Source organism: Pan paniscus, chromosome 7, assembly GCF_029289425.2.
Source record: "Pan paniscus chromosome 7, NHGRI_mPanPan1-v2.0_pri, whole genome shotgun sequence".
In the NCBI taxonomy this organism is placed as follows: Eukaryota; Metazoa; Chordata; class Mammalia; order Primates; family Hominidae; genus Pan; species Pan paniscus.
Genome location: NC_073256.2, coordinates 43,794,012 through 43,819,259, shown reverse-complemented (window position 1 = coordinate 43,819,259; position 25,248 = coordinate 43,794,012). Strand labels below are relative to the sequence as shown.

Below are 25,248 nucleotides of genomic sequence, written 5' to 3'. Positions count from 1 at the left end.
GAGTGTCTCCATCCTCCTTGTGATTTAGCAACTTAATGTGCATTCTCTCTTCAACTAAACATAAAGAGATCAAAAGATCACCTTTATTATGAAGCAGTGTGCTCCAAGGGTCAGATGATGAGTTTAGCAGTAAGTGCTTCTATTGTCCAGAGGGAAACGTTATAGATTGCTATGTTTAGAAAATACAATATGAAGAAGAAAGTGTCTAAACAAGGTCTTGAAGGATGACCAAGTAGAGAAATACCATGTGCTTTTCCACCAAAGGGGTTGGTGATTTCTACTGCTGTGATTAACCAAGGGAAACAACAGCCCTGAATGAAAGTGAAATATCTTCCATGAACTCTTAGAAGTTATGCCAAAATGAGCTTTTGATTACTGCCTTCAGTATTTAGGGTCTAGAGTGAGGTATTCCCAGTAACTTATTAAGATTGGCTTTTCAGAGTTAAAATGAATCAACACATGACTGAACAAAAATTGAGACAAACAAAGCCACATAAAGAAAAGAGGAGGGTTCCCAGGCCATCAAGTCTGGTCTACAACCTCCCTGAACTTGTACACACATCTAACGAGAGAATATACATTCGCCATAGGAATTTCTGGTCAGCCACAGAAGGCTGGAACCCACTAACACAGGCAAGACCCAGTGATGCTGAACTACAAGGGCTATAGGCAAAGAAGCAACTTTAGAATAAACAGTCTTTGTGGGCGGGGCACAGTGGCTCACGCCCGTAATCCCAACACTTTGGGAGGCCAAGACAGTTGGATCACTTGAGGTCAGGAGTTCAAGACCAGCCTGCCCAACATGGTAAAACCCCATCTCTACTAAAAACACACACACAAAATTAGCCGGCCATGGTGGCTCACGCTTGTAATCTCAACACTTTGGGAGGCCAAGACACATAGATCACTTGAGGTCAGGAGTTCAAGACCAGCCTGGCCAACATGGTGAAACCTTGTCTCTATTAAAAATACAAAAAAAAAAAATTAGCCAGGCGGGGTGGCACACGCCTATAGTCCCAGCTACTTGGGAGGCTGAGGCAGAATTGCTTGAACTTGGGAGGCGGAGGTTGCAGTGAGCTGAGATGGTGTCACTGCACTCCAGCCTGAGTGACAGAGCGAGACTCCATCTCAAAAAAATAAATAAATAAAATAAAAAGTCTTTGTGGATTCCAATGTTAACATTAAGGAAAGAGCTTTCTACACTGGAGATGAGGCAGGCTTGCTGCCAATAGACTTTGAGCATCCTTGGTCTCTTGCAAGACAGCTGTTCTCAGTTTGATCATGTTAAATGCTAGATTTACTTGGTGCTGATTCCTGCACACAACTTGAGCTTATTGTTTATTACGGAGAGGATGTGCTGGCTCCTTGTAATTTCCCTGTGAACTGACACACTGTATTAGCATTATGAGGTCAAACCAGTGTTGGGAGAAAGAATACTGTGAGTCTGCCCAAAAAGGTGACTCTCAGACCACAACTTAACACTATTCAAGTTTCTGAGTCTGTAAGGTATGTGGGCCAAGGTAAAGAATGTCATCCTCATGCAGCTGAGCCCTGAAATATCAACAAATTTCAGTTCACTGGTATACATGAAGAGGCTAAGAGCATAACTCAGGTTCCTTATTAACAAATTAATAATAATTGCACCTACTTTATAGGAATGTTGTGAGGATTCATAGTTTCTGGCACTTAGGAAAGACTGCAGAAGTGTTTGCAGTGATTATTATCATTAGTACTTTCACAATCAGCATGTTTATCATTTGAGAAAAGACTGCTAGAATGATTACGCCCACTTACTCCACTAGCCGCTATCAGTGACCCAGCTCTGGGGAAATGAGAATCTGCTGCTTATCAGCCTTTGTGTGATCCAGGGAGAATGCATCCCACTCCATGAAGTCAGCCAATAAGGGGCCAACACCCTGCAAAGGACCTACAGGCTGAGGACCCAGAGTGACCCTGGGGCTCCAAGCCACAAGGGGAAACTCACCACGTAGAGCTTTCGCCAGATGACAGCCCATTCTCGCAGAGTGGACGTGAGCTCCTGCACCAGGGGGAGCTCGCCAGGAATCACGGTTTCATGCTGCCTACAAAGAACCAAACGAGGGTCACTTTCTTCTAGGCTGATCAGCACTGCTTTACTTGATGGGGATCAGACTTCCCAACGTTCAAGGTTGAGAATGAAGCTGGTTAGGCCTGGGGGCAGGAGTTGTGCAGGGGACTTTATCGCATCCAAGCATCTGGGAGAAGAGAAGGAGAGTAAGGCAGCACAGTCCTCAAAATGGGCTCCGTTCCTGGAACTGAATGAGCCTGTGGCCCAGCCTCGACCTCCCCAGTGTAGATTTCTCCAGGAGACTCGATTACTGAGCCAGGCTGGCTTCAGTGATTCTCAAAGATGGAAGCAAAATATGCAGCATTTTAGCTGGTTCCACCAAGCAGCTGTTTCATTTGGGAGGCTGGATGGAAAGGTGTGTGTGGCACGAGTGTCCTGGGGCTGTGACTCCACCCAGGACCTGGTTGGGGCAGAGGCCAGGGTAGAGGTGGGGGGTACGGAGGCAGCACCCCTTTCTGGAATAGTCCCATGTTTTCTTCTCATCTGAGTTTCATAACACAGAAAACGTACACTTAACAAAATCCTTGCTTACTCACAGAAGACTCTCATAAAGGTAGGTACTACATTTATTCACAGAAATCCTCTCTGGCATTTTTATGATTAGCAAAAAGAAAAAAGGAGAAAGCAAGAGCAAGCAAACAAATTGGAACTGGTGGTAGGACTGCCAGGCTCAATGAGGAAAAATATAGGAGACCTAGTTAAGTTTGAATTTCTGGTATAGTAAGATTTTTTAGAATAAGTGTGACCCATGAAATATCTGGGAAATGCTTACTATGAAAAATTACTTACTATTTGAATTGCCAATGTAACTGGGCATCCTGTACAACCCTAATTGGTGTGAATGTGCCTCCCCACCTACGTTTCCTCCAACATGGTGGGTGGCAGTGGAGGCAGCCCACGGCCCACCGGAAAGAGGACTTCTCTAGCAGGGCAGGAGACCTGGTTTTTGGTCCTGGTTCTGCCACCAAAGAGCTGTACGGCTTTGAGGACATCTTGACCACTTGTCAATGAAATGATGGTTCTGCCATTTCTTGTTCCCTGTGCTGTATCTGGGAGTCTGGAGCGATGAAGACCTCTGTGCTCTTGGTGGGCCCTTCGTCTTTTTTTTACTGTTTTGGAAATCTTCTGAACTTGACCCAGCAACAGTTTCAATGTGTTCTGATGATTGGTTGTTAGTCAGAATGAAAATAAGGCCCTTTGGTAACAACACGGAAATTAGAATTGACGACATACACCTGGGAGATAACTGTCCTGTAACAAGACTGTTCTCATTTAACTATGAGTTTTCTTATCCTGTCACTTCTTGTGGAATCAAGAAAATTATGTTCCAAAGAAATGATGTTGCCCTATTATCAGTTACAGACCAATGTTGCATACTACCTATGAATTTCCAGTGGTTTGCTTTGTGAAGAGGCTTAAATTCCCATCTGTGAGGCATTTTGGAATGAGCGGGTTTGAGGCCAACGCTCATTTGAAAGATACTACTCAAAAAACGAAAGGACAAGAGTCGTCGGCTCCCACACAAAGTAAAACATGTGAACATAATTTTAGTAGTGTTAATAAGGAGCAATTATCCACAAGTCACTGCAACAAAAACGCCTGTGTCATAACATCCTCTCCTCCCTGAGGCACGGGAGCAAGTGGCACATACTTGCCTGGGAACCAGTTTCATCAATTCTGCTGTTGTATCGGTCCAAAGATGAGGAGGAATATCTGTTACCAATTTCACCGCCTTTTGGAGTTTTGGATAACAGATCTATACCGTGACATTTATACTTTTTAAACAGTTAATTTTAAGTGGAATTGCCATTCTAATTTTGTGAAATCAAGTTCATACAAAATAAAGCTTGCCCATCATAATTAAAAAAAGAAAAGAAAAGAAATGATGGTGCTGAACTACAACTGGGAATGCTCTTTCTAGCTGTGAGGCTGCGTGGTTCTGTGACCCAGCTGTCCACTCTCTCCTCGGCCCCACTCTCCTCTCCATCAGCCCCAGGATTCCAGTCCTACCCCAGCCTCTCCGTACTGCCTCCAGAACTCTCCTGTCCAGAGACTCACCATCACCTAAGTGACCTCTCTCTCTCCCACTTAGACTAAGTAGCTCACTCTTCTTAACTGTCACAGAGGCAGTACTTCCCAGGACAAATGAGGTGGGCAAGATGAGGTGGGCAAGAAATACGAATACCCAAAATATAGCAGATCTTATCTTCAGGGCACATTTGCATACATTACCTCATTCGAATCGCATGACAAGCTCATGATCAAAGTAAGGTCAGATTGTTTCCCCTAATATGCTGTGAAAAACCCAGGATCCACTTGAGGCTAAATGATTCATCCAAGGCTCACAGCTGGTAAATGCAGGCTGTCGCTTAATCATCTCTCTCTCAAGGATCCTGAATTGGGGGCTTCTCAGATCTTATCAGTCAGAGTCCCAAATGTTCATGTGTGCAAACATACATACACACACACACACACAATCAGTGAACAGGTAATAAACGTAATGTAGAGGCAAAAACCCTCAGTTTTTGCTACTTCTGTGTTTAGTATTCTGGAGAAGTAATGGAAAGGAGGAACAATTATAGAAAGAGAAGACAGAGGAAGGAATTGTATGAGTGAAAAGTTTTTCTTCATTTCTCTCTCATAGGAGAAGTAGAGCTGATGAGATGACAGAAATTTTTTATTTTTTATTTTTATTTTTTTTGAGAGAGAGTCTTGCTCTGTCACCCAGGTTAGAGTGTAGTGGTATGATCTCAGCTCACTGCGAGCTCTGCCTCCTGGGCTCGAGTGATTCTCCTGCCTCAGCCTCCCCAGTAGCTGGGATTACAGGCACCCATCACCAAGCCCAGCTAACTTTTGTATTTTTAGTAGAGATGGGGGTTTTACCATGTTGGCCAGGCTGGTTTCGAACTCCTGACCTCAAATGATCTGCCCACCTCGGTCTCCCAAAGTGCTGGGATTACAGGCGTGAGCCACCACGCCTGGCCTGAGATGAGAGAACTATTAACCTACATAAGGCATTAATGCCTTAAGATTATCATTAATGATAATGTTACATCTTCATCATTTTTGGGGAATCTTCCTAGCTTGGAACTTACCCCAGGTCTTCCACAGTTGCCTCTTTCAAATGGATATATGTTTCAGGGAAAATGCCCTACAGAGAAAAGAATTTTGGTTATATGGCCATAAAAACAAAACAAAAAACCAAACAAAAACACCTCAGCCCAAAGTAAAGAGAATAAATGGGAACACCCAGGCAATAGCTAAACTCCTGAGATCAGGTTGGCAGGACACCACTTATGTTGACTGGGTACCTCAACAAAAGCATGGTGAAAACATCAAAAAGGTAGAAATTAAAATTTGGGTTGAGAGCATAGGATATTTTGTGAATGAAGAGGCAAACATGCTGTGTCAGCTCAGAGATAACATAATGGGAAGGAGTGTAATTGTGAACTCCTAAACCCCTCAGATGCTACTTGCCATGAGATGCTTCCCATAAAGGGTTTCACATAAGGGGTGACATGGAAACTATGCAGTACTCAGTAGCCCATAAAATAAGTCATCCCTCAGAATATGCAAGGGGTTGGTTCCAGAAACCTCCTTCCCACAAAACATATACCCAAATCCACACATACTCAAGTATGGCACGCAGCCCTGCACAACCTGCATGTACTTTTACACAGGTTTCATGTCCCAAGAGTATTGTAATTTTGATTTGCATTTGGCTAAAAAAAATCCATGTGTAAGTGCTGCAGAGTTCAAACTCATATTTTTCACGGGCCAACTACATAGTGATTTTTCTAAAGTAGTTCCTCTCAGCACTCCCACTTAAACCAAATGCACTCAAAATCAACGGGTGTTAGTTACCTGGTTATTTTCAGCACCTCACAGTGTCAAACTGCTCTCCATTCTATATCCCTAAGAGGCAGTTCTACATCAGTATTGTAACACTGCCCATGGGGAAGACTTAGGCCTGGAAAGACCTAAGAGAAAGAGGAGAAACTGTGGATAGAAATCAGAGAACAGAGGACCAGATCTAACCAACAGGAAGCAAGTCCCAGATGTGAGTGTTATGTGTACCAAAGCTTCTGCTGTTTACTGTGTGATATGCTCACACACAGAGGAGATGTCATCCGGAGACAGTGATGCTGATCTGTTTCATGGTATCCTACATGGAGCTTATAGCTGGCACTGTTGGCTAACTGCTCCCAGCCCTATTCCTGGAAGAGTTGGTGTGAACTCCATGAACATGACATGTCAGGGGTGGCTGATCATAAAGGTGGGAGGGGATGTCCCAGTGCCCGGAGGCATATATACCCACTGATCCTTACTCCACTCAGACAGGAAGCCAGTGAACATTGACAGGGTTGTTCTTGTGTCCAGTTGCATGTGCTATATTTGTCTGTACAACACTCTGCTTTCTCTCTTTTAATCCGTTGCCAATAAAACAGGAAACAGCAAGAACATTTGAGATTAAACTGCCCCTAGCATTTGTGATGACAGAGTGGATCCTGCACGTGCTTCCCCACCAGACACAAAGCCCCAAATAAAAAGTACATCCCTTCTCCTCCTCGCTTTGAGACGGGGGCAGGCGTGGGGAATATGAGTGTGAAAGCATGATTCTAATCCCGTTACTGATGAGACCAAGAACACACAGAGACACAAGGTGACAATGACCTCTTTCATTATGGAGGTGGGATTCAGAACCATTTTGGAAAACTGATCAAATAATTGAAAACAAAAATTAAATGTGTGTCTACTGTAGGGCACAGTAAACAGGACACTTTCTCAGTGCGCCACCCCTCAGGTCAGGTGAGCTTGGCCATGGAATTCTATCAGTATAAAACATACACGCATAGGCACACCATCTAACTGAAAAAGGAGATAAGTCTTCTGACTATTCATTCATTCATGCGTTCATTCATTTATTCATTCTTTGAGACAGTCTTGCTCTGTTGCCCAGACTGGAGTACAGTGGCACAATTTCGGCTCACTGCAACCTCCGCCCTCCGGGCTCAGGCAATTCTCCTGCCTCAGCATCCCAAGTAGCTGGGATTACAGGTATGCACCACCATGCCCGGCTAATTTTTGTATTTTTAGTAGAGACAGGATTTCACCATATTGGCCAGGCCAGGCTGGTCTTCAACTCTTAACCTCAAGTGATCTGCTCACCTCAGCCTCCCAAAGTGCTGGGATTACAGGTATGAGCCATGTGCCTGGTCTATTTAATTTTTTTAATGATCAAAACAGGGAACTGTCCTTCGCAGTGCCAGGCATGCAGCAGGCACTGAGTAAACATCTTATGAATATAGCAATGAGAAAGGCAGGTGTTCAGTTCACAAACTGCGTGTGATTCCTCTGGGGCCGGATTTCTGCAGTTCGGAAGCTCTAGGCCTGTCCCTAGGAGGCCTAAGGAACTCTGGGTGTTTCTTCTGCCTGCTGTGCCTCTGTGCCACTGCGCCATGGCAAATGATTTGTTGACTATCATCTCTGTGGGGAACTAAACTGGGATGTTGGGAATTAACCTTGAAGACATTACACTAAGTGAAATAAGCCAGTCACAAAAGGACAAATACTGTACGGCTCCACTTACACCTGGAGTAGTCAAATTCATAAAGACAGAAAGTACAATGGGGGTTCTGAGGGGCTTGCCGGGGATAGGGGACAATAGGAAGTTAGTATCTAAAGGGGACAGAATTTTAGTTTGGAAAGATGAAAGACTTCTGGAGATGGATGGTGTTGATGGTTGCACAACAATGAGAATGTACTTAGTGCCACTGAAAAGTACACTTACAAATGGTTAAGATGGTAAATTTTATGTTATATATATTTTTACCACAATAAAAAAAGTCCAAAACTCATAAAAAAGCAGGAGTGGGGTTGCGGAGGCGCTGGGCAAGGATCAACTGTTTAGTTACAAGGATCCAATTCTGGAAGTCAAAAGTAAAATGTAACATTGCTACTACAAAGGAACATCCCTGCTGAAGGTTTTTGAAATCAGAAGGTAAAGGACCAATTAAAATTTTCATGCATTCACAATCTGGTGACTAGTCGCTCCTAATAAGTGGAAAACATTCAAGATAGAAGTATTCAGAAACATAAATGCAGAGTGATGAATCTTGTGACATCTAAGCAGATCATAAGCAGACAATTTACACTGGGTGTTCAGACATGATGATTTTCATGTTAGGAGAATATTTGAGGCAAGGCACAGTGGATCATGCTTGTAATCCCAGCACTTTAGGAAGCCAAGACAAGAGGATCGCTTGAGCCCAGAAGTTCAAGACCAGCCTGGGCAACAAACTGAGACACCGTCTCTACAAAAATTTAAAAAATTAGCACAGCATGGTGGCACATGCCAATGGTCCCAGCTACACGGGAGGCTGAGGCAGGAGGATTGCTTGAGCCCAGAAGGTCAAGGCTGCAGTGAACTGTGATCACGCCACTGTACTCCAGCCTGGGCAACAGACTGAGATCCTGTCTCAAATATGTATGTACGTATGTATATATGTATGTATGTATTTGTTATATAGCATGTATTTGTTATACAGTATGTGTGTATTTGTTACATAGTATGTGTGTATTTGTCATCAGTAGGCTTCACCTTTCCATGATGACACTTGGCCATTTACAGTCATAGAATTGCTCTGGCAAATCTGATGCTTATAGAATGACTCCTATGCCATGATGACACACAGAAAGTCAGAGTAAACCTAGGTCATGTGTTTCTGATTTACAGCCTGTCTCTCAGTTCTGCTTCTCCTTCCTCATTGTAACCCACTCACTTGAGTAGAAAAATAAACTAATGATTTTCTAGATGTTGCCCTTATCCACACTCCCACAATTCCACCAGGATCAATAATCAGTTTCGGAAAAGCACTTGGCTTCTTCAATTTGTAAAACCACTAGCTCCTTTTATCATCAACTAGCTCCTTTTATCATCACTCTAAATGGCTGGGTCAGCTTATAAATGACACCAAGAATTTCCATTAAAACAACAGGCCTTTCAAGTAGCTCTTCCCCTTAAAGACGGAGAAATGAGGGACACAGCACAGGAGAGCGTTTCTAATGAGCTGATCTCTTAATGACGGGGTGTCAAAAGCAGAGCAGAATTCATGGCAACTGAATTTGATTTGCCTGTATTTTCCCTGAATCTCTCCACAAGAAGGATATTTCGACTTAAAACAATCATCAAATAAATGCATGTCCCTTGTCTGTGTCATCATTTCATTGAATTAGAAAGTTTTTCTTTACTTACCAAGAGAACAAAGAGAAACTCTTACCAAAAGATTTCTTCTAAAGGGTGAGATTTTAAGCTTAAAGGTTTTAAGCACTCTTTAATGAACACAAAAAAATTAAAAAAAAAATCCAGAATTTATCATTTAGATCCTGGTGGGGAACCCTATCTATCTACTGTTCAAAGCCAACAACAATGGCACTATTAGCTAGACTGATTTTTATATACACAAGGCCCTCCATATCATGGGTTCAACCAACGGATGATTAAAAATATAGAAAAAAAAAGTAAGCAGAGGTTTATTTCCTTGTCATTATTCCCTAAACAATACGGTATAATAACTACTTACACAGCATTTACATTGTATTAGGTATTATAAATAATCTAGACATGATTTAAAGTACACGGGAGGAAATGCAGAGGTTATATGCAAATTCTATGCCATTTTATATCAGGGACTTGAGCATCCATGGATTTCGGTATTGTGGGGGTCCTGGAACCAATTGCCTGTGGAAATGAGGAAATGACTATATTAAAAAATCACAGGATACTTTAGAAAGCAAGGTCTGCCATGTTCAAAAGGATCCTTACATACTGTAGTCTGTGAAAAAGAAGACCTGATCTAGGACCTTGGTTGAACGTAATTGAATTTCACAGTGAAAATTCAAGAGTTTCGTTTGTTACTTAAGTTCATCACATAATTTTGTTTGAGAATGGCTTTTTTTGTTTATTGTTTTTAAATTAACTTTTTTTTTTTCTTAAAAAAGGATTGGGAATTAAGTGACATAAGTATTCTTACTGTTTAACAAATTCAGAACATCAAAACTGTTAACTCTAATGGTTCTTTGAAGTAACTACCACTTCCATAACTATGAGTAAAATTAACACCAATAGGGCTAAAAAAGCAAGAGTGGCCATAATCAAGTACTCTGTGTCACTGAGGATCCCAGAAGAAAAGTTTTCACTTTAGTTCTATCACGTTCTCATTTACTCTGGCATGCCTGCCGTCTTGGACCCCTATTTGACGGCCCAGAGAAACTGAAGTCAGCAAGAGATTAAATGAAAATAATTTGGTTTGAAATAAAGACATGTGACACTAGAATAACTGTGGGTAGAAAAATTCATTCTCTGGCTTGAGGTGAGAAAAAAGGACCAAAACTGTGGGAATTGCAATAAAAGCAAACATTCCTTTATTTTGCTAGATGAATAAACTGTCAAAGTTAACAAAATGTGTATGTGTACACATACATGTGCAAATACTGAGTGTGACTTAAGCATCAACAATGCAGAAGCAGTCCTGGTTTCTAATGAACTATACCTTGTAGAAAGGTGTTTTCCTGGGCCCCATACTCTTTGGAGAGTTGGGTGTGTAACATCAGCCTATCTGTGCAGGATTACGTCTTTCTCATGTTGTCCGTGAAGTGTAAGAATCGTGGGTCTGGTTTTGTTTTTTCACTCCTCCTTTGATAAATTCTAAAACATTTCTCTCATCCCTTTCCTAATTTGCTATTTGGCATGTGAACTAATTGTGAAATAATAAGGCCCTATCAACTCTGCTCTTTCAAAAGAAAGCGCTGACATGTCATGCTGCCCCAGCGAGCAGTATCAAAGGAAAAGTGCTGACAAGACCTAAAAGAAACTGAGGGAGGTATTAACATAATTAATAGATTTTCTTTAGCCTGATGATTAGTAGTTTTGGCGCCGGCAAAAGGAACCATTTAGGTCAGTATTTTTCGAACTGTGCCTTTGTTGCACAGTAAGAGATACATTCTTATGGCAACCAGTATTACATATCAAATACATAAAATATAATAAAAACAATAAATAAAAGTATATACCTAAAATAAAAGTTTCGTGAAACAGTACTTACCATTGCATCTCATGTTCTCTACTTTTCGGTTTCATTTTTTGGAAAAAATTGGTTATAATCCACCATATTGATTTCATAATGTATTATTGGGGTGTGAGGCTCATAATATGAAAACCACTCTTGTTTATCCAATTTGCAATGAAGGAAAGGATCAAGTGGAAATGGGGAGATCCTTTAGTTTGGAATTGTAGCATTGGAAGTAAAGGACAAAGGGAGAAGGGTGGGTCCACCCCTCCCTGCAAAAGAGATCCCACTAGGGCAATGAATGTGTTAGCAACTTGCTTAACTTGAGGGACAGGAAGCAAGAAGTCTTCCAGGATTTTCTCCTTGAATTGGCTGATAGGAAATACAGTCAATGGGATTTACACTATTACATTTAGGCACTGAGGTCAGAGAATTTGCTTTCAAATCCAAAGAAGAGCCATCAAAGAGAAAGCAAACTAGGTCTAGAGACAGCAGAGAGCAGAGGAGAGGGTCACATAGCACAATACAAAACTAGCAGACAGATTTCAAATGACATTAAAAAGTGGATGATAAGTCATACCTTTTTAGATTTATTTTGGAGGGTATATCCTCTGTACCAACCTGTCAGAGCAAAAGAGAACACAAAATATTTTATGTTTTCTGGGATATCATAAAGGTATTAGCAATATATACTCTCATGTTCTATTAGCAATACTGGGATGCAACAATTGACAGAGACAATTAACAGTACGTTAGAAGATGAATGTTTCAGTTTATTACACAATAAAAATCTAACTGTATTTTAGAGCTGTATTCTCTTAATAACAATCGGATTTAAAATTCACTTAGAACCTAGCCTCATCTCTACTTCTTTGGAGGAAGAATAGAACAATAGCAAAAAAAAAACAAGACAGCCCGTTTCTTATCACCCTAATACCTTACAGTCATTTAATAAATGTTTTTGCATGAATAAATATGGACTTTCATTGTATACATGCTTTCTACATGTCACCTTATACTATTAAAATATATATTTTTAAATAAATTATATTTGCTGTAACTCTTCTGAGTTCCCAGGTTAAGAACCACTATTCTGGAAAAATTTTAAATTGAACTAGCAGATCTTATGAAGACAAATATTTGCACTTTAAAAATAATCCAAATAATGAAATAATAAAACAAAATTACGTGCAATTCTTGGTAATGCTAAAAGCAACATCTCCCCCACCCCCCATAAAAAGATCTTATGTGTTTGCTTGCTGAGGCTTTAGGTAAAGGCTTTAACTTCTTTTTAAAAATTCCGGCCGGGCATGGTGGCTCACGCCTGTAATCCCAGGACTTTGGGAGGCTGAGGCAGGTGGATCATGAGGTCAGGAGTTTAAGACCAGCCTGGCCAACATAGTGAAACCCCATCTCCACTAAATATATAAAGATTAGCCAGGCGTGGTGGTGCGCCCCTGTAATCCCAGCTACTCAGGAGGCTGAGGCAGGAGAATCTCTTGCACCTGGGAGGCGGAGGTTGCAGTGAGCCGAGATCATACCACTGCACTCCAGCCTAGGCAACAGAGCGAGACTCCGTTTCCAAAAAAAAAAAAAAAATTCCAATAAAGGTGCACACCCCTACAGATGTTTTCCAACCCTCTATCTTGTGGAGAGTAGACAATTTACTCTGTCCATAAACAGATTTTTTATATTAACTATTTGCTGAACACCTACTGTAGGAAGTTCACTGTAATAATTTCCCTCATTCCCCATGCCCATCAACTAAAGCATCAGTGTGGTCATCTTGCCCAGGTAAACCTTGTGGTATCAGGTTGGTGCAAAAGAAACTGCAGTTTTTGCCACTGAAAGTAATGGCATACATGTATAAGGTAGCCATATATACACAGTGAGTAGATGCAAACTGTAATTAAAACTTCTGGCATCTGCCAATAGGATCCTAGAACTCTCTTGTAATTTGTTCTACATGAAATCAACCAAAAAATAGACACATACTCTATTTCGTGCATGTTATGGGTAGAAAACTGAACTTACCTTCTTTGGGCATATATTCAATAATATTTTCACAAATATTGTAAAAGTAGCATTTCATAAATATTTTAAACTGTGGCATTCAGACATTGAAAGGATTTGCTACATTTTACAGGGAGGCGTGGGGTACTATGCTGTGGAATTGTGGCTTGCATCAAGGCACATGGCTGAGAAAAAAGATATCTAAACAGGAAACACTTCCCCCGATTTAGGATGCCAAGGTGTAAGAGATTCAGGAATAAGAAGCATACTAAGCTAAGCATTTCTCCCCAGGTCTCAAGGTCTGTACCCATCTGTATATACTTGCTTGGTTCTGTGAAAACATGAAAATGGGCTTTTGCATGAATAAATGGCTTCGAATTTACCCTGGGAAAAGGGCAGAGTGGGAGGGGGGCAGGCTGAGAAACAAGATATTCATCTTTTCCAAACAGTTTTCATCGTTCTGTGCCCTATAAAGCCAAGCTGTCACAATACAAACTTCATTCCACTTTCAAAGAAGAATTTATCTGTACTTTTGTAAACAGTATTTTGCACAACCATTCATCACGGAATTATGCTTCCTAAGCCTGTCATTGTTGAAAAAACTTTTTTTTTAACCTCCTATGTCTTCTCTAGAATTGTGGTGTGTGTGTAAGCCCTACCTAAAGGCACAAAATTATCATGCTGAATTTGTAAACGTGAATGTTCATTTTCCTTGCATCAGGTATGAGAGAACAGATCTATCTCTGGAGTTTTAAGCGTATACTGTCAGAACTCCATAAATTCAATTTTAATAACTGCACAGAATATGGTAATAGTTCACAAGTATGTTTGCTCATTTCCACATTACATACCTGGGTTGTCATACAAGCAAGAATCCAGTTTTCCAATTAATCCCGCGTATTTACAGTAAGACAATCATAATTAAATATAGCTTGCTATTAGGCTTAAGAAGGCATAATGCTGTAATCCCAGCACTTTGGGAGGCTGAGGCGGGCGGATCACGAGATCAGGAGATCGAGACCATCCTGGCTATCACGGTGAAACGCTGTCTCTACTAAAAATACAAAAAATTAGCCGGGCGTGGTGGCGGGTGCCTGTAGTCCCAGCTACTCGGGAGGCTGAGGCAGGAGAATGGGGTGAACCCAGGAGGCGGAGCTTGCAGTGAGCCGAGATAGCGCCACTGCACTCTGGCCTGGGCGAAAGAGCGAGACTCCATCTCAAAAAAAAAAAAAAAAGAAAAAAAAAAAGAAAAAGAAGGCATAATGCAAAGAGGAAGCGATGGGCATATCAGTAGCTACAATCGGTGGGTGGTGTGAAGTGGTCAGCAGGATCTCAGATGCTTTCTTAAGTTATTACACACCATTAAAATAAAGGGAATGGTGAGGGGATAATGAGTCCAGAGGGCCACTCTTGCCTACATTTAGGGGAAATGACAGTTGCAAAAAGCAAATTCATGGCAACCATGGTGAACACCAACGTATTCTATGCTGAGGGTTGCTCTTTCGCTAGGCTCACAAGTCTTTTCTGCTTTCTTGGGATTGCTCTAATCCAGAATAAAAATCTGTCCTCTCCAACTGAAAACAGAGAGTTGCTAATTCCACGTCAAAATTATTTACTGTACATCTGGCTTCTCAAGTAATCTCCATCAGTCAGGACTCTCATCTGCTCCATTTCACTTCACCTGTCCAAATGTCTCTCTGGCTCCTGCACACTTTCTGTCCAACAGATCCCTTCCCTGATTCTTCTCCTCGCTACATGCAGTCATTCTACAAATCTTTATTAAGCTCTAGTTAAGAACCATGACATAATGGAAAGCAAGAGTCCACATGAAGATTACACTCAAATGTTAAAAATATACACAAGTAGAATGAGCTGAGCTAATGACAGTGCTAAGAGGAAGAAGTGCTCAAGAAAAGTAATATGGCAGAGAATGGTTGGTAACATGGCACATTATTTTAGATATGGTGACCAAGGACAGATTACTCTAAGAAGCTAAAAGGAATGAGCCATTAACAGATCTGGGCAAAGAAACTTCCAGACAGAAACAAATCACGCGAGGAAGTTGTGAGGCAAGAGTAAGCCTGAAGTTCAAAGAAAGAAGAAAAATGTCATTGCCAGAGTTCAGCGCAAGAGACTGAGATGGGGAGAGGCAATAAGAAGGTAGTTAGAGGAGGCCTGGTTCTCAACCCTGGGCACCCATGAGACCCACCAGGAACTTTTACAAATACTGATGCCTAGTCCACACCACCAAATATTCTGATTTAACTGGACTGGGGTGAGGCCCAGACTTAATGCTTCTAAAAAGGTCCCCTGGTGATGCTAATGTGTAGCCAAGATTAATTACCAGACACAGGTATTATATGCCATGGAGATGGTGATGCTAATGTGTAGCCAAGATGAATTACCAGACACAGGTATTATATGCCATGGAGATGGTGATGCTAATGTGTAGCCAAGATTAATTGTCAGACATAGGTATTATATACCATGGAGATGGTGATGCTAATGTGTAGCCAAGATTAATTATCAGACACAGGTATTATATGCCATGGAGAAATTCAAGTTTTATTCTACGTACAGCAGGAAGCATTGGAGGGTTCCAAATGTCATCCTGCCTTATGTTTTTTTGTTGTTGTTGTTGTTTGTTTTTTGAGACAGTCCTGCTCTGTCACCCAGGCTGGAGTGCAGGGGTGCAATCTTGGTTCACTGCAACCTCCTCCTCCCAGGTTCAAGAAATTCTCATGGTTCATCCTCCTCAGTAGCTGGGATTACAGAGGTGTGCCACCATGCCTAGCTTATTTTTTGTATTTTAAGTAGAGACAGGGTTTCACCACGTTGGCCAGACTGGTCTTGAACTCCTGACCTCAATTGATCCACCTGCCTCGGCCTCCCAAAGTGCTGGGATTACAGGTGTGAACCACTGTGCCTGGCTGCCTTAGGCTTTTAAAAGAGCATCCTTGCTGCTCTATGGGAATGGATTGTGGGATGTGAGGTGTAGTAGCAAGAGGAACACCAAAGGGGAGTGGTGGGTGCAGTCAAGAGGAAGAGAGATGAAAAAAATGTAGGATATATACATTGATGAGGTTTTTTTTGTTGTTTTTTTCTTGTGGCAGGATCTCACTCTGTCACCCAGACTGGAGTGCAGTGGCACAATCATGGCTCACTGCAACCTCCACCACCCCAGCTCCATGGATCCCACCTCAGCACCCACCCCCGACCCCTGGTAGCTGGGACTACAGGTGCATGCCACCATGCCCGGCTATTTTTTGCATTTTTTATAGAGATGGCATCTCCCCATGCTGTCAGGCTGGTCTCGGACTCCTGGACTCAAGCGGTTCGCCTGCCTAGACCTCCCAAAGTGCTAGGATTATAGGCGTGAGCCACCGCACCCAGACGAATGATATATATGAATCAACAGGAGTTGCTCATGATTTTGCTGGGGGTGGCCATGAATGGGGGAGTAAAGGCAAATTCTCAAAGGTATTTGTATCTTGGGCTTAAGCAAATAGGAGGACAGTAGTCTTTGGTATAGGAAGATTGAAGAAAGGAAAACCTTGGGGAATGGGAATCAGGACAGAATCAGGAGATGGATCCTGGCCCTTCTGCTGTCCCTCCTGGGCAGCTGAGTCCTGAGCCATGGGGTGGAGCAGAGTGACCTGGGCATTCGCAGTGGGGGAAGGCTGCACATCTGCAGAGGGGTCCAGACTGGCATGGCATGTCAGAGCCCCGGGGGACCGAGGTGGGCATCCGTGTAAGGGAGCACACGGGGTGTCAGAGCCTAAGTGGGGCGAGGGGGTATCCGCACATAGGACCTGGGGGTGGTGCACTGGCTTCGGATATCTGAGCTAAAACGGGGTGAGGGGGGTGTTCCCATGGGAGACAGCATGCTAATGAGGATGAGTGATCAGTTACACATGAGGGAACTGATCAGATAGCTAAATCTATTAAAAATATGGGAAGCTAGGTTTCTTACTATTATAGAATGGAGTTATAAGCCCCAGAAGGGAAAAATCTCGAATGAACCCTGTGCTGCCGGATTGGGATTGAAGGTATCCACATGAATTCATGACTTTTTATACATGTGGATCAGTCAAAATTAACAGGTATTAATCTGTATTTATACAAATGCATACTACCCCTAGCTCTGTTGAATTACCTAGTTAGTTCCTATTTTTCTGTCCCCAAGATAGATGATAAAGAGAGCCCTCAGAAAAAGAGCTGTCACTGGGAAAGCACAACCAGTCCCAAACAAGGGAGGAGGACAGACGGTCCCATGAGGAATGAATCCAAGAAAAAAAAGGAACTGAGAAATGATCTTATTTGTCTCAACATATTAAAAGGCAGTCAATACTCCTGTCAGCAACCTTGAGTACGAAATAGAGGTAAATTCACAGAGAATGAAGAAAAAAAGGAATTAGCTCTAGAAAAACATATTATTCAAGAAAGGAAATGTAATCAAGGTAAATCCCACAGCCTCTGCTGCTTACACTACATAAGCATAATAACCCAAATCCTAAGTGTTTAAAAAAAACTCAGGAGGTGGAGGCAGGAGAATCACTTGAACCTGGAGGTGGGGGTTGCAGTGAGCTGAGATCGTGCCGCTGCATTCCAGCCTGGGAGACAGAGCGAGACTCGGTCTCAAAAAAAAAAAAAATTATATCTATATTTGCTTTTCTATGAGGGATTAATGGGTATCTGCATCGTTGGTGGGGTGTACAGAAGAGTGAAATCCTTATCTTCCATAGTAAGAAATGAATTTAGAAATGAAGAGATTTATGGCATAAAACATTGGCTGAAAGAGTTGAAAGACTTCTGAAAAAGTTGAAACTCCTCAGAATTCGAGAGGAGTTAAGAAGGGTCTCCTGTTTTTCGTTATAAACCTTGTAGAAATGGTCTTGATGTTTAAATTTATAAACATATATGACTAATAACATTTAAAAAAATATACAGCTGATAAACCCCGGTAGGCCAGAACTAGGCAAAGGCAAAATTATAGGGATACAAAACACATGAGTAGTTGCCAAGTGCTCAGGGTGGCATGGGGATGACTGAAAAGGGACACGGGAGAACTTGGGGGCTGACAGAATGGTTCTGTAGCTTGACCACGGTTGTGTTTCATGATTGTATGCATTTGTCAAAACCTGCAGAATTGTACACTAAAAACGGTGAATTTTACTCTATGCAAATTATAACTGTAAAAAAAAAAGACAGTGAAATACTATCCACCCACTGCAATGGCTAAAGTTAAAAAGATTCACTGTGCCAATCACTGGTAAGGAGATGGAGCAACTGGAACTCTCTCCCGTTGCTGGTGGTTTCTTATAAAGTTAAACGTACACTTATCCTATGACCTGGCCACATCCTCACTCCAGTGCTTTGTAAGAATGTTTGTGAATGCTTTATTTTTAATAGTCAAAAGCTGGAATACGTCAAAATGTACATCAATGGGAGTATTGACAGTGTTATATGTATATATCATTTACTATACTATAACTATGATATATAATACGTAATATAGTTATACTTGGCAATACACAGGAATGAACTACGGATGTGCAACATCAAGGATGAACCCAAAAACCATTACAATAAGTGAAAGAGCCCAAACACAATAGACACATCTAATTCCACTGATACGAAGTTGACTCACAGGTAAAACTAACTCGCAGTGATCTAAACCAGATCGGTGGCTGTTTACTGAGGGTGGGAACTGTGTGGATAAAGATACCACGGAATTCTCTGGGGTAAGGGAAATGTGTTTTATCTTGATCGGAATGTTAGGCATACAAGCTGCATTCATTTCATAAAACACATTGAATTGTAAACCTAAGATGAATGCCTTTTGTTGCTTGTAAATTTTACTGCACTTTTTCTTTAATGTAAAAATTGACACTGTCAGATGAATATTACTCTATAAAGTAACCACCTCAAAGTAACATGGAATTGCATTGCTGAAATATGACTGAATATTTTTGTTTGGAAATGCCTCTGAAACAAGTTTGAGTCATGTGTGAAAAAGCACAGAACTATTTCTCCATTACTTTACGTGGTATTTTGTCTTCCCAAAGACATTATTCATCTTAATTACTACTGCATGCTCCAAAATTCATTCTGAACAAGTTTTGCTATTTCCAGAAGTTCAATTGCAGATGGGAGATTAATTTCTCCAGTGAACAATTAGTTACAGATGTTAGGAAAGCAGGGTATTCAATGTCTCCGTGTCCTAAATCTTACTTAATAATGGAAAGAAAAAAATATATATGTAAACACACAAGCATATAAACAAGAAAAGTAATTTCATATAGGGCTAAAAGTTATAAAGGAATAAAAGAGGCTAACCTGGGAAAGGCCAACTCCTGAGGATGGAGCTACTTTAGAAAACATGGTTAGAAAATTCTCTCTGGGCGTGGTGGCTCACATCTATAATTCCAGCACTTTGGGAGGCTGAGGTGGGAGATCAGCCTGGGGAACATAGCCAAAATCCTGTCTCCAAAAAAAAACTAAAAATAAAATAACTAGCCAGGTGAGGTGGCACACATTCATAGTCCTAGCTACTAGGGAAGCCAAGGTCAGAGGATCCCTTGAGCCCAGAAGTTCGAGGCTGCAGTCAGCTATGACTGTGCCACTGCACTCCAGCCTGGGCAACAGAGCAAGATCCTGTCCGTTTAAAAAAAAAAAAAAAGAAAGAAAGAAAATTGTCTCTCTGAGGATGTACATTTAGGCTGAGGATTTACATTACTAATGTGGTCATTCATTCATTATACATGAAAACATTTATTGAACACCAGTGTGCCAGACATTGTCTTCAAGGAGGAAGGAAACAGATCTGTAAACAAATAACAAAATACAAAAGGGCTTTTAATGGTAATGCTTGTAGACTCTGGCACACAAAAGAGAAAGTCATGAATATGCTGAAGACTCAGAAGCAATTACTGAGAGGGACTCATGATTTCCCAAGAAGGAAAGCATCATTTAGATGCTGAAATTATGGAGTGTTTTATAAAATCTCTCCCTACTTTCTGATCACAAGATAAATTAGTTTTACCCCACGTACACACATAAAAGAGCTATGTTTCTATACACCTGCATTATGTGTGTGTTTGCGGGGACTGGAGGGGGGGGAGCAGGTGCTAAATTCTGTTGTTTTTTCTTTAAGTGTTGCTGGTCTGGTATCTTGCTGGATAAAACACAGTTAATGAGGCCAAGGGCAAAGGCTCCATCCCCTGTGGGCCAGGTAAGCTTGTCAGGTTTCCACCGGCATATCCTGTCCTCCCATCCCCAGTGAGTTGTCCCTCCAATAGAAGCTGATTGTCTCTTGGGAAGCCAGTGAGCAGAAACTGCTGGGTGCAAACTCGTCACAGGACAGACAAATGGCTGGGTCTAAAATCCTTCCTTACAGACAGTGGCTGCACCTCTCCCTGTGCGCAGCACACTCACTGCCTTCCTGAGCCTCAGGTCTCAAGATGTCCACACTCCACATGGAACTCACTGGGGCTTTTGAAAATAAGTTCAAAGGCAGAAAGTCAAGGGATGCAAAGATGGTAAAAGATGATTCTATTCTTTTGTACTTCTTGGTGAGACAAATGAGTCTTCCAGGTTAATTATCTGAGCTCAATCTTGTGGATTTGAGATAGCCAGATATTGGAAAGAACTCACAGCTCACTAAAATATAACAACCTTACTTTAAAACAAAGGAGGCCAGGTGCGGTGGCTCACACCTGTAATCCCACCACTTTGGGAGGCCAAGGCAGGAGGATCGCTTGAGGACAGGAGTTCAAGACCAGCCTGGGCAACAGAGTAAGACCTTGTCTCTAAAAAAAATTTTTTTAAATCAGCCAGGCCTGGTGATGCATGCCTGTAGTCCCAACTACTCAGGAAGCTGAGGCAGGAGGATCACTTGAGCTCAGGAAGTTGAGCCTGCAGTAAGTCATGATGGTGCCACTGTGTTCTAGCCTAGGTGATAGAGCAAGACTGCCTCTTAAAACATAAAATAAAAAGTAAATAAATTAATTAAAGAAAGAAAACATAGTTAAGGAACTGAAAAGGTTTGTCCCATATCACCCAGCTACTTACTACCTAAGCTGGGGATACAAACACAGGCCTCCTACCTGCCAGCTCATTGCTTTCCCTTATACCAAGCTGGCCCATGGCCCTGCTGGGGCACAGTAGACAGGACACTTTCTCAATGCGCCACCCCTCAGGTCAGGTGAGCTTGGCCATGGAATTCTATCAGTATAAAACATACACGCATAGGCACACCATCTAAGTGAAAAAGGAGATAAGTCTTCTGGCTTTATTTATTCATTCATGCATTCATTCATTTATTCATTCTTTGAGACAGAGTCTCGCTCTGTCAGCCAGACTGGCGTACGGTGGCATGATTTCGCCTCACTGCAACCTCCGCCCCCCTGGGCTCAAGCAATTCTCCTGCCTCAGCATCCTGAGTAGCTGGGATTACAGGCATGCTCCACCAAGCCCAGCTAATTTTTGTATTTTTAGTAGAGACAGGATTTCACCATATTGGCCAGGCTGGTCTTAAACTCTTGACCTCAAGCGATCCACTCACCTCAGCCTCCCAAAGTGCTGGGATTACAAGCGTGAGCCACTGTGTCCGGTCTATTTAATTGTCCCTATTTTAATGATCAAAACAGGGAACCGTCCTTCGCAGTGCCTGGCATGCAGCAGGCACTGAGTAAACATCTGATGAATATAGCAATGAGAAAGACAGGTGTTCTTGAGCCACTGGCTAGGTATAGAATAGACTGCTGTAAGGAATATGCAATGAAACCTGCACCCACAAGACACACTTGGATAGCAGGGTCTGAGTGACCCTTCTTTGTTCTCCTGGGATCCCATGCCCAGTGGGCAGAGACAGGCAGCGCTAAAGCACCCTGCCTATGAGGCCAGAATGCCCAGAATAGAGGAGCCATTGCTTCTTTATAAAGAGAGCTTGTGTGACACCAAAAGGCCTGGTTCTCCATCCTAGCTCCACAGTAACCAGCTCTGGGGGACTCCATTTTTTTCCCTTGTCAATTTTAAGTAATTACAGTTTCAATCTCTTAAATTTCATTCCACAAAAACATTACAATATTTTTAATCTTGTTACCCCATAACATCTGTAGCAAAGAATGCCAAGAAGGTTTATTCTGGTTGCCTATCATAGAGGGTGATGGCAGAGATTTCTATTTGCAACCAGCAAATACCTTCTGAGACAAGCAGAGAGACCTGGTCCAGGCAGTGAGGGACGAGGAAGAGGACCAAATCACAGTCAGCAAAATAGAGAGATGATATATCCAAATTTCCACTGCAAAACAAGGAAACCTCCCTCTGTGCCTTCACAGAGCCCTGGAAGCTCAGTGAGAGGAAGGAAATAACACTTCCTGTAGCCTGGACAACATCATCTACTTTTTGGCCAATTCGCTTTATATTTTCTGGACGTGGTTTTTCTTTCTTTCCTTTTTAAAGCAAAGTAATCTTGCCAGCGGTTAGTCATTCTTGCTAAAAGTCTAACTTTCCTCTTCTGTGATGCATTTCTCTAGCTTATCCAAGCAGTCAAGAAAGCTGAGATGACAGGAGGTAGCATGTGGTTTTGTCAGTAGGAGCAACGAATTTGCTGCAACTCACTCTTATGCTGGTTTTGTTATCATCAGCATGACTTCGAAAGACAAATGAGAGAGATGTACAATTAATCAACCAACATGAGGTCCACTTTTTATAAAGAGTTATGCTAGAGGCTATGGGACCTCAAGGAATTTGAGAGTATAACCCCAATCCCTGATCTCCCTCCAGGACAGCAACGAGACCACTGGGTAAGAGTGGCAAGTTTGTGTGCCAAGAGCCGTGGAGGGGAGCTAAGTTCAGAAAGAGCTCACCGCAATACAGACACATCTGGGGTGCTGCTGAACTTTTCAGGTGGCTATTTCAAAAGCAAAACAACCCTATCCCCTTTGGAAAACTTTATGTCATGTCCAAAAGTATAAACGTCATTTGCTGAAGGGCTGCACGTTGTGGAAAGAACAATATACTAGGATTCCACAGGACCCCAGTGGGAATCACAGCTCTGCCACTTAATAGCTGCATGAATTTCTCCAAGTTTCTTAACCTAAATCTCCACATTGATTAAAAGAGCATCAATAATTCTGGTCTCCCAGGATTGTAAGAACTGAGAGGCAGTACATGAAAGGCCGTAGCTCGATGCCTGGCATAGAGAGGGATGTAAAATGTCAGACACGGAAGGTACCCAATGGCACAGTTCAGGGACCATCAGCAGTGCTTAGGGCTGTCTTCTGGTTCCTGTGCTGCTGACTGAGGGGGGCTCTATTTGGAGTTCTTTTTTACTTATTTTTTTGAAGAATGTGTCTGTGCTCCTCAAAAAGAACAGAACCTCTCTCAACTACTTAAATTACTGCCAACAACCAAAGCTGAGACACACAAAACAGCTAGAATACCATGCTAGGGGTGTCCAGACTATAGTACCTGATATGAAGACATAATTTTGTTTTCCAGCATAACTTCCCTACTCCAAGAAAATGGCAGAAAAGATGACTTTAAAAGAAAGAGGACCAAAAAAAAAAAAAAGTTAAGAAGAAACAATTTGAGTGATAGAAAAACCCTAAGACTGTGGCTAGAATAATCGAGAAACATGGCACTGAGTAACCGGGGCCTTGGCAGAGACCAAATGGGGCCAAACTCAAAAGTTACCGAAATTGGTTATCTAAGGCCTGATTAAACACTTAGTGTCAGCAATGAAAGTGACACTAAGAAAAAGTTTCACCCTTTGTATCTTTCAATTCCAACTATAACAGATTCTTTTTTTTTTTTTTTTTGAGATGGAGATTCACTCTGTCAACCAGGCTGCATTGCAGTGGTGCGATATTGGCTCACTGCAACCTCTCCTTCCCAGGTTCAAGTGATTCTCTTGCCTCAGTCTCCCAAGTAGCTAGGATTACAGGCACACGCCACCACACCCAGCTCATTTTTGTATTTTTAGTAGAGACGGGTTTTCGCCATGTTGGCCAGGCTGGTCTTGAACTCCTAACCTCAAGTGATCCACCCGCCTCAGCCTCCCAAAGTGTTGGGATTACAGGCTTGAGCCATTGCACCCGGCCTGTAACAGATTCTTAAACTGGCATTGGTGAAAACTAAACAAGTATTCAGGGTTAGTAACGTAATACTCATTGTTCCTGCCATTTAGAAGATTAACCAAATTGCTAGATACAGTTGTTTAAAATCCTATATTCCTATTGCAAAAGTTAAACACACACACACATATTTAATATTCTTGGTTGCATGACAAACATTAGGAACAGATACACAGAATATCATAGTAAGACTAAGAATCTTTCTGTAACTAGAAACTTTCCTGTGTTGCCTTGTCCATTCTTATTTGTAGCTTGAATTATACACGGAGATGAGGCAAGGAAGAGAAGTGAAGTTTTCATGGGTTTCTAAGACCCATCAATAAAACACAAGTTTTTTAGGCAGTCTGTTTCCTGCTACTATGACCATTTCTATTGAATCATTCAACTCCATGGGTGAAACAGAATGGGTGTACTCAAGCACAGAGTTAATATTTATGACACAGAAGTCTCCTTATATGCTTAAAAAATTTTAATAGCCTTTAATTTGTAGAGCAATTTTAGGTCCACAGCAAAACTGAGCAGAAGGTACAGAAAGTTATCACATACCTCTTGTCCCCTGACAAGACATCCCTGCTATCAACATACCCCACCAGAGTGGTACATTTATTGCAATCAAACCTACACTGACACATCATTATCACCCAAAGTCCATAGGTTACATTGGGGTCCACTGTTGGTGCTGTGCATTCTATGGGTATGGACAAATGTATAATGACATGATTCCACCATTACAGTATCATACAGAGTAGATTTACTGCTCTAAAAATTCCCTGTGCTCTACCTCTTCATCCCTCCTTCCCTCTAACCCCTGGCAACCACGAATCTTTTTATCATCTCCATAGTTTTTCCTTATCCAGAATGTCATATAGTTGGAATCATATGGATTGACCCGTTTTACTTAGTAACATGCATATCTATG

General features: G+C 41.8%; 1 protein-coding gene across 2 annotated transcripts in view; it reads right to left on the bottom strand.

Annotated features, from left to right (window-relative positions):
* The window catches only part of DOCK5 (dedicator of cytokinesis 5), a 233,154-nt gene that overhangs the window by 137,622 nt on the left and 70,284 nt on the right, over positions 1 to 25,248 (bottom strand). For both annotated transcript variants that reach the window (XM_003823556.6, XM_024929894.4), the window contains exons 3-5: positions 11,756 to 11,796; positions 5,203 to 5,258; positions 1,985 to 2,081 (exon numbers count right to left, since the gene is read on the bottom strand). In XM_003823556.6, the coding sequence (XP_003823604.1) occupies positions 1,985 to 2,081; positions 5,203 to 5,258; positions 11,756 to 11,796 (194 nt within the window). The remainder of the gene's footprint in view (positions 1 to 1,984; positions 2,082 to 5,202; positions 5,259 to 11,755; positions 11,797 to 25,248) is intronic.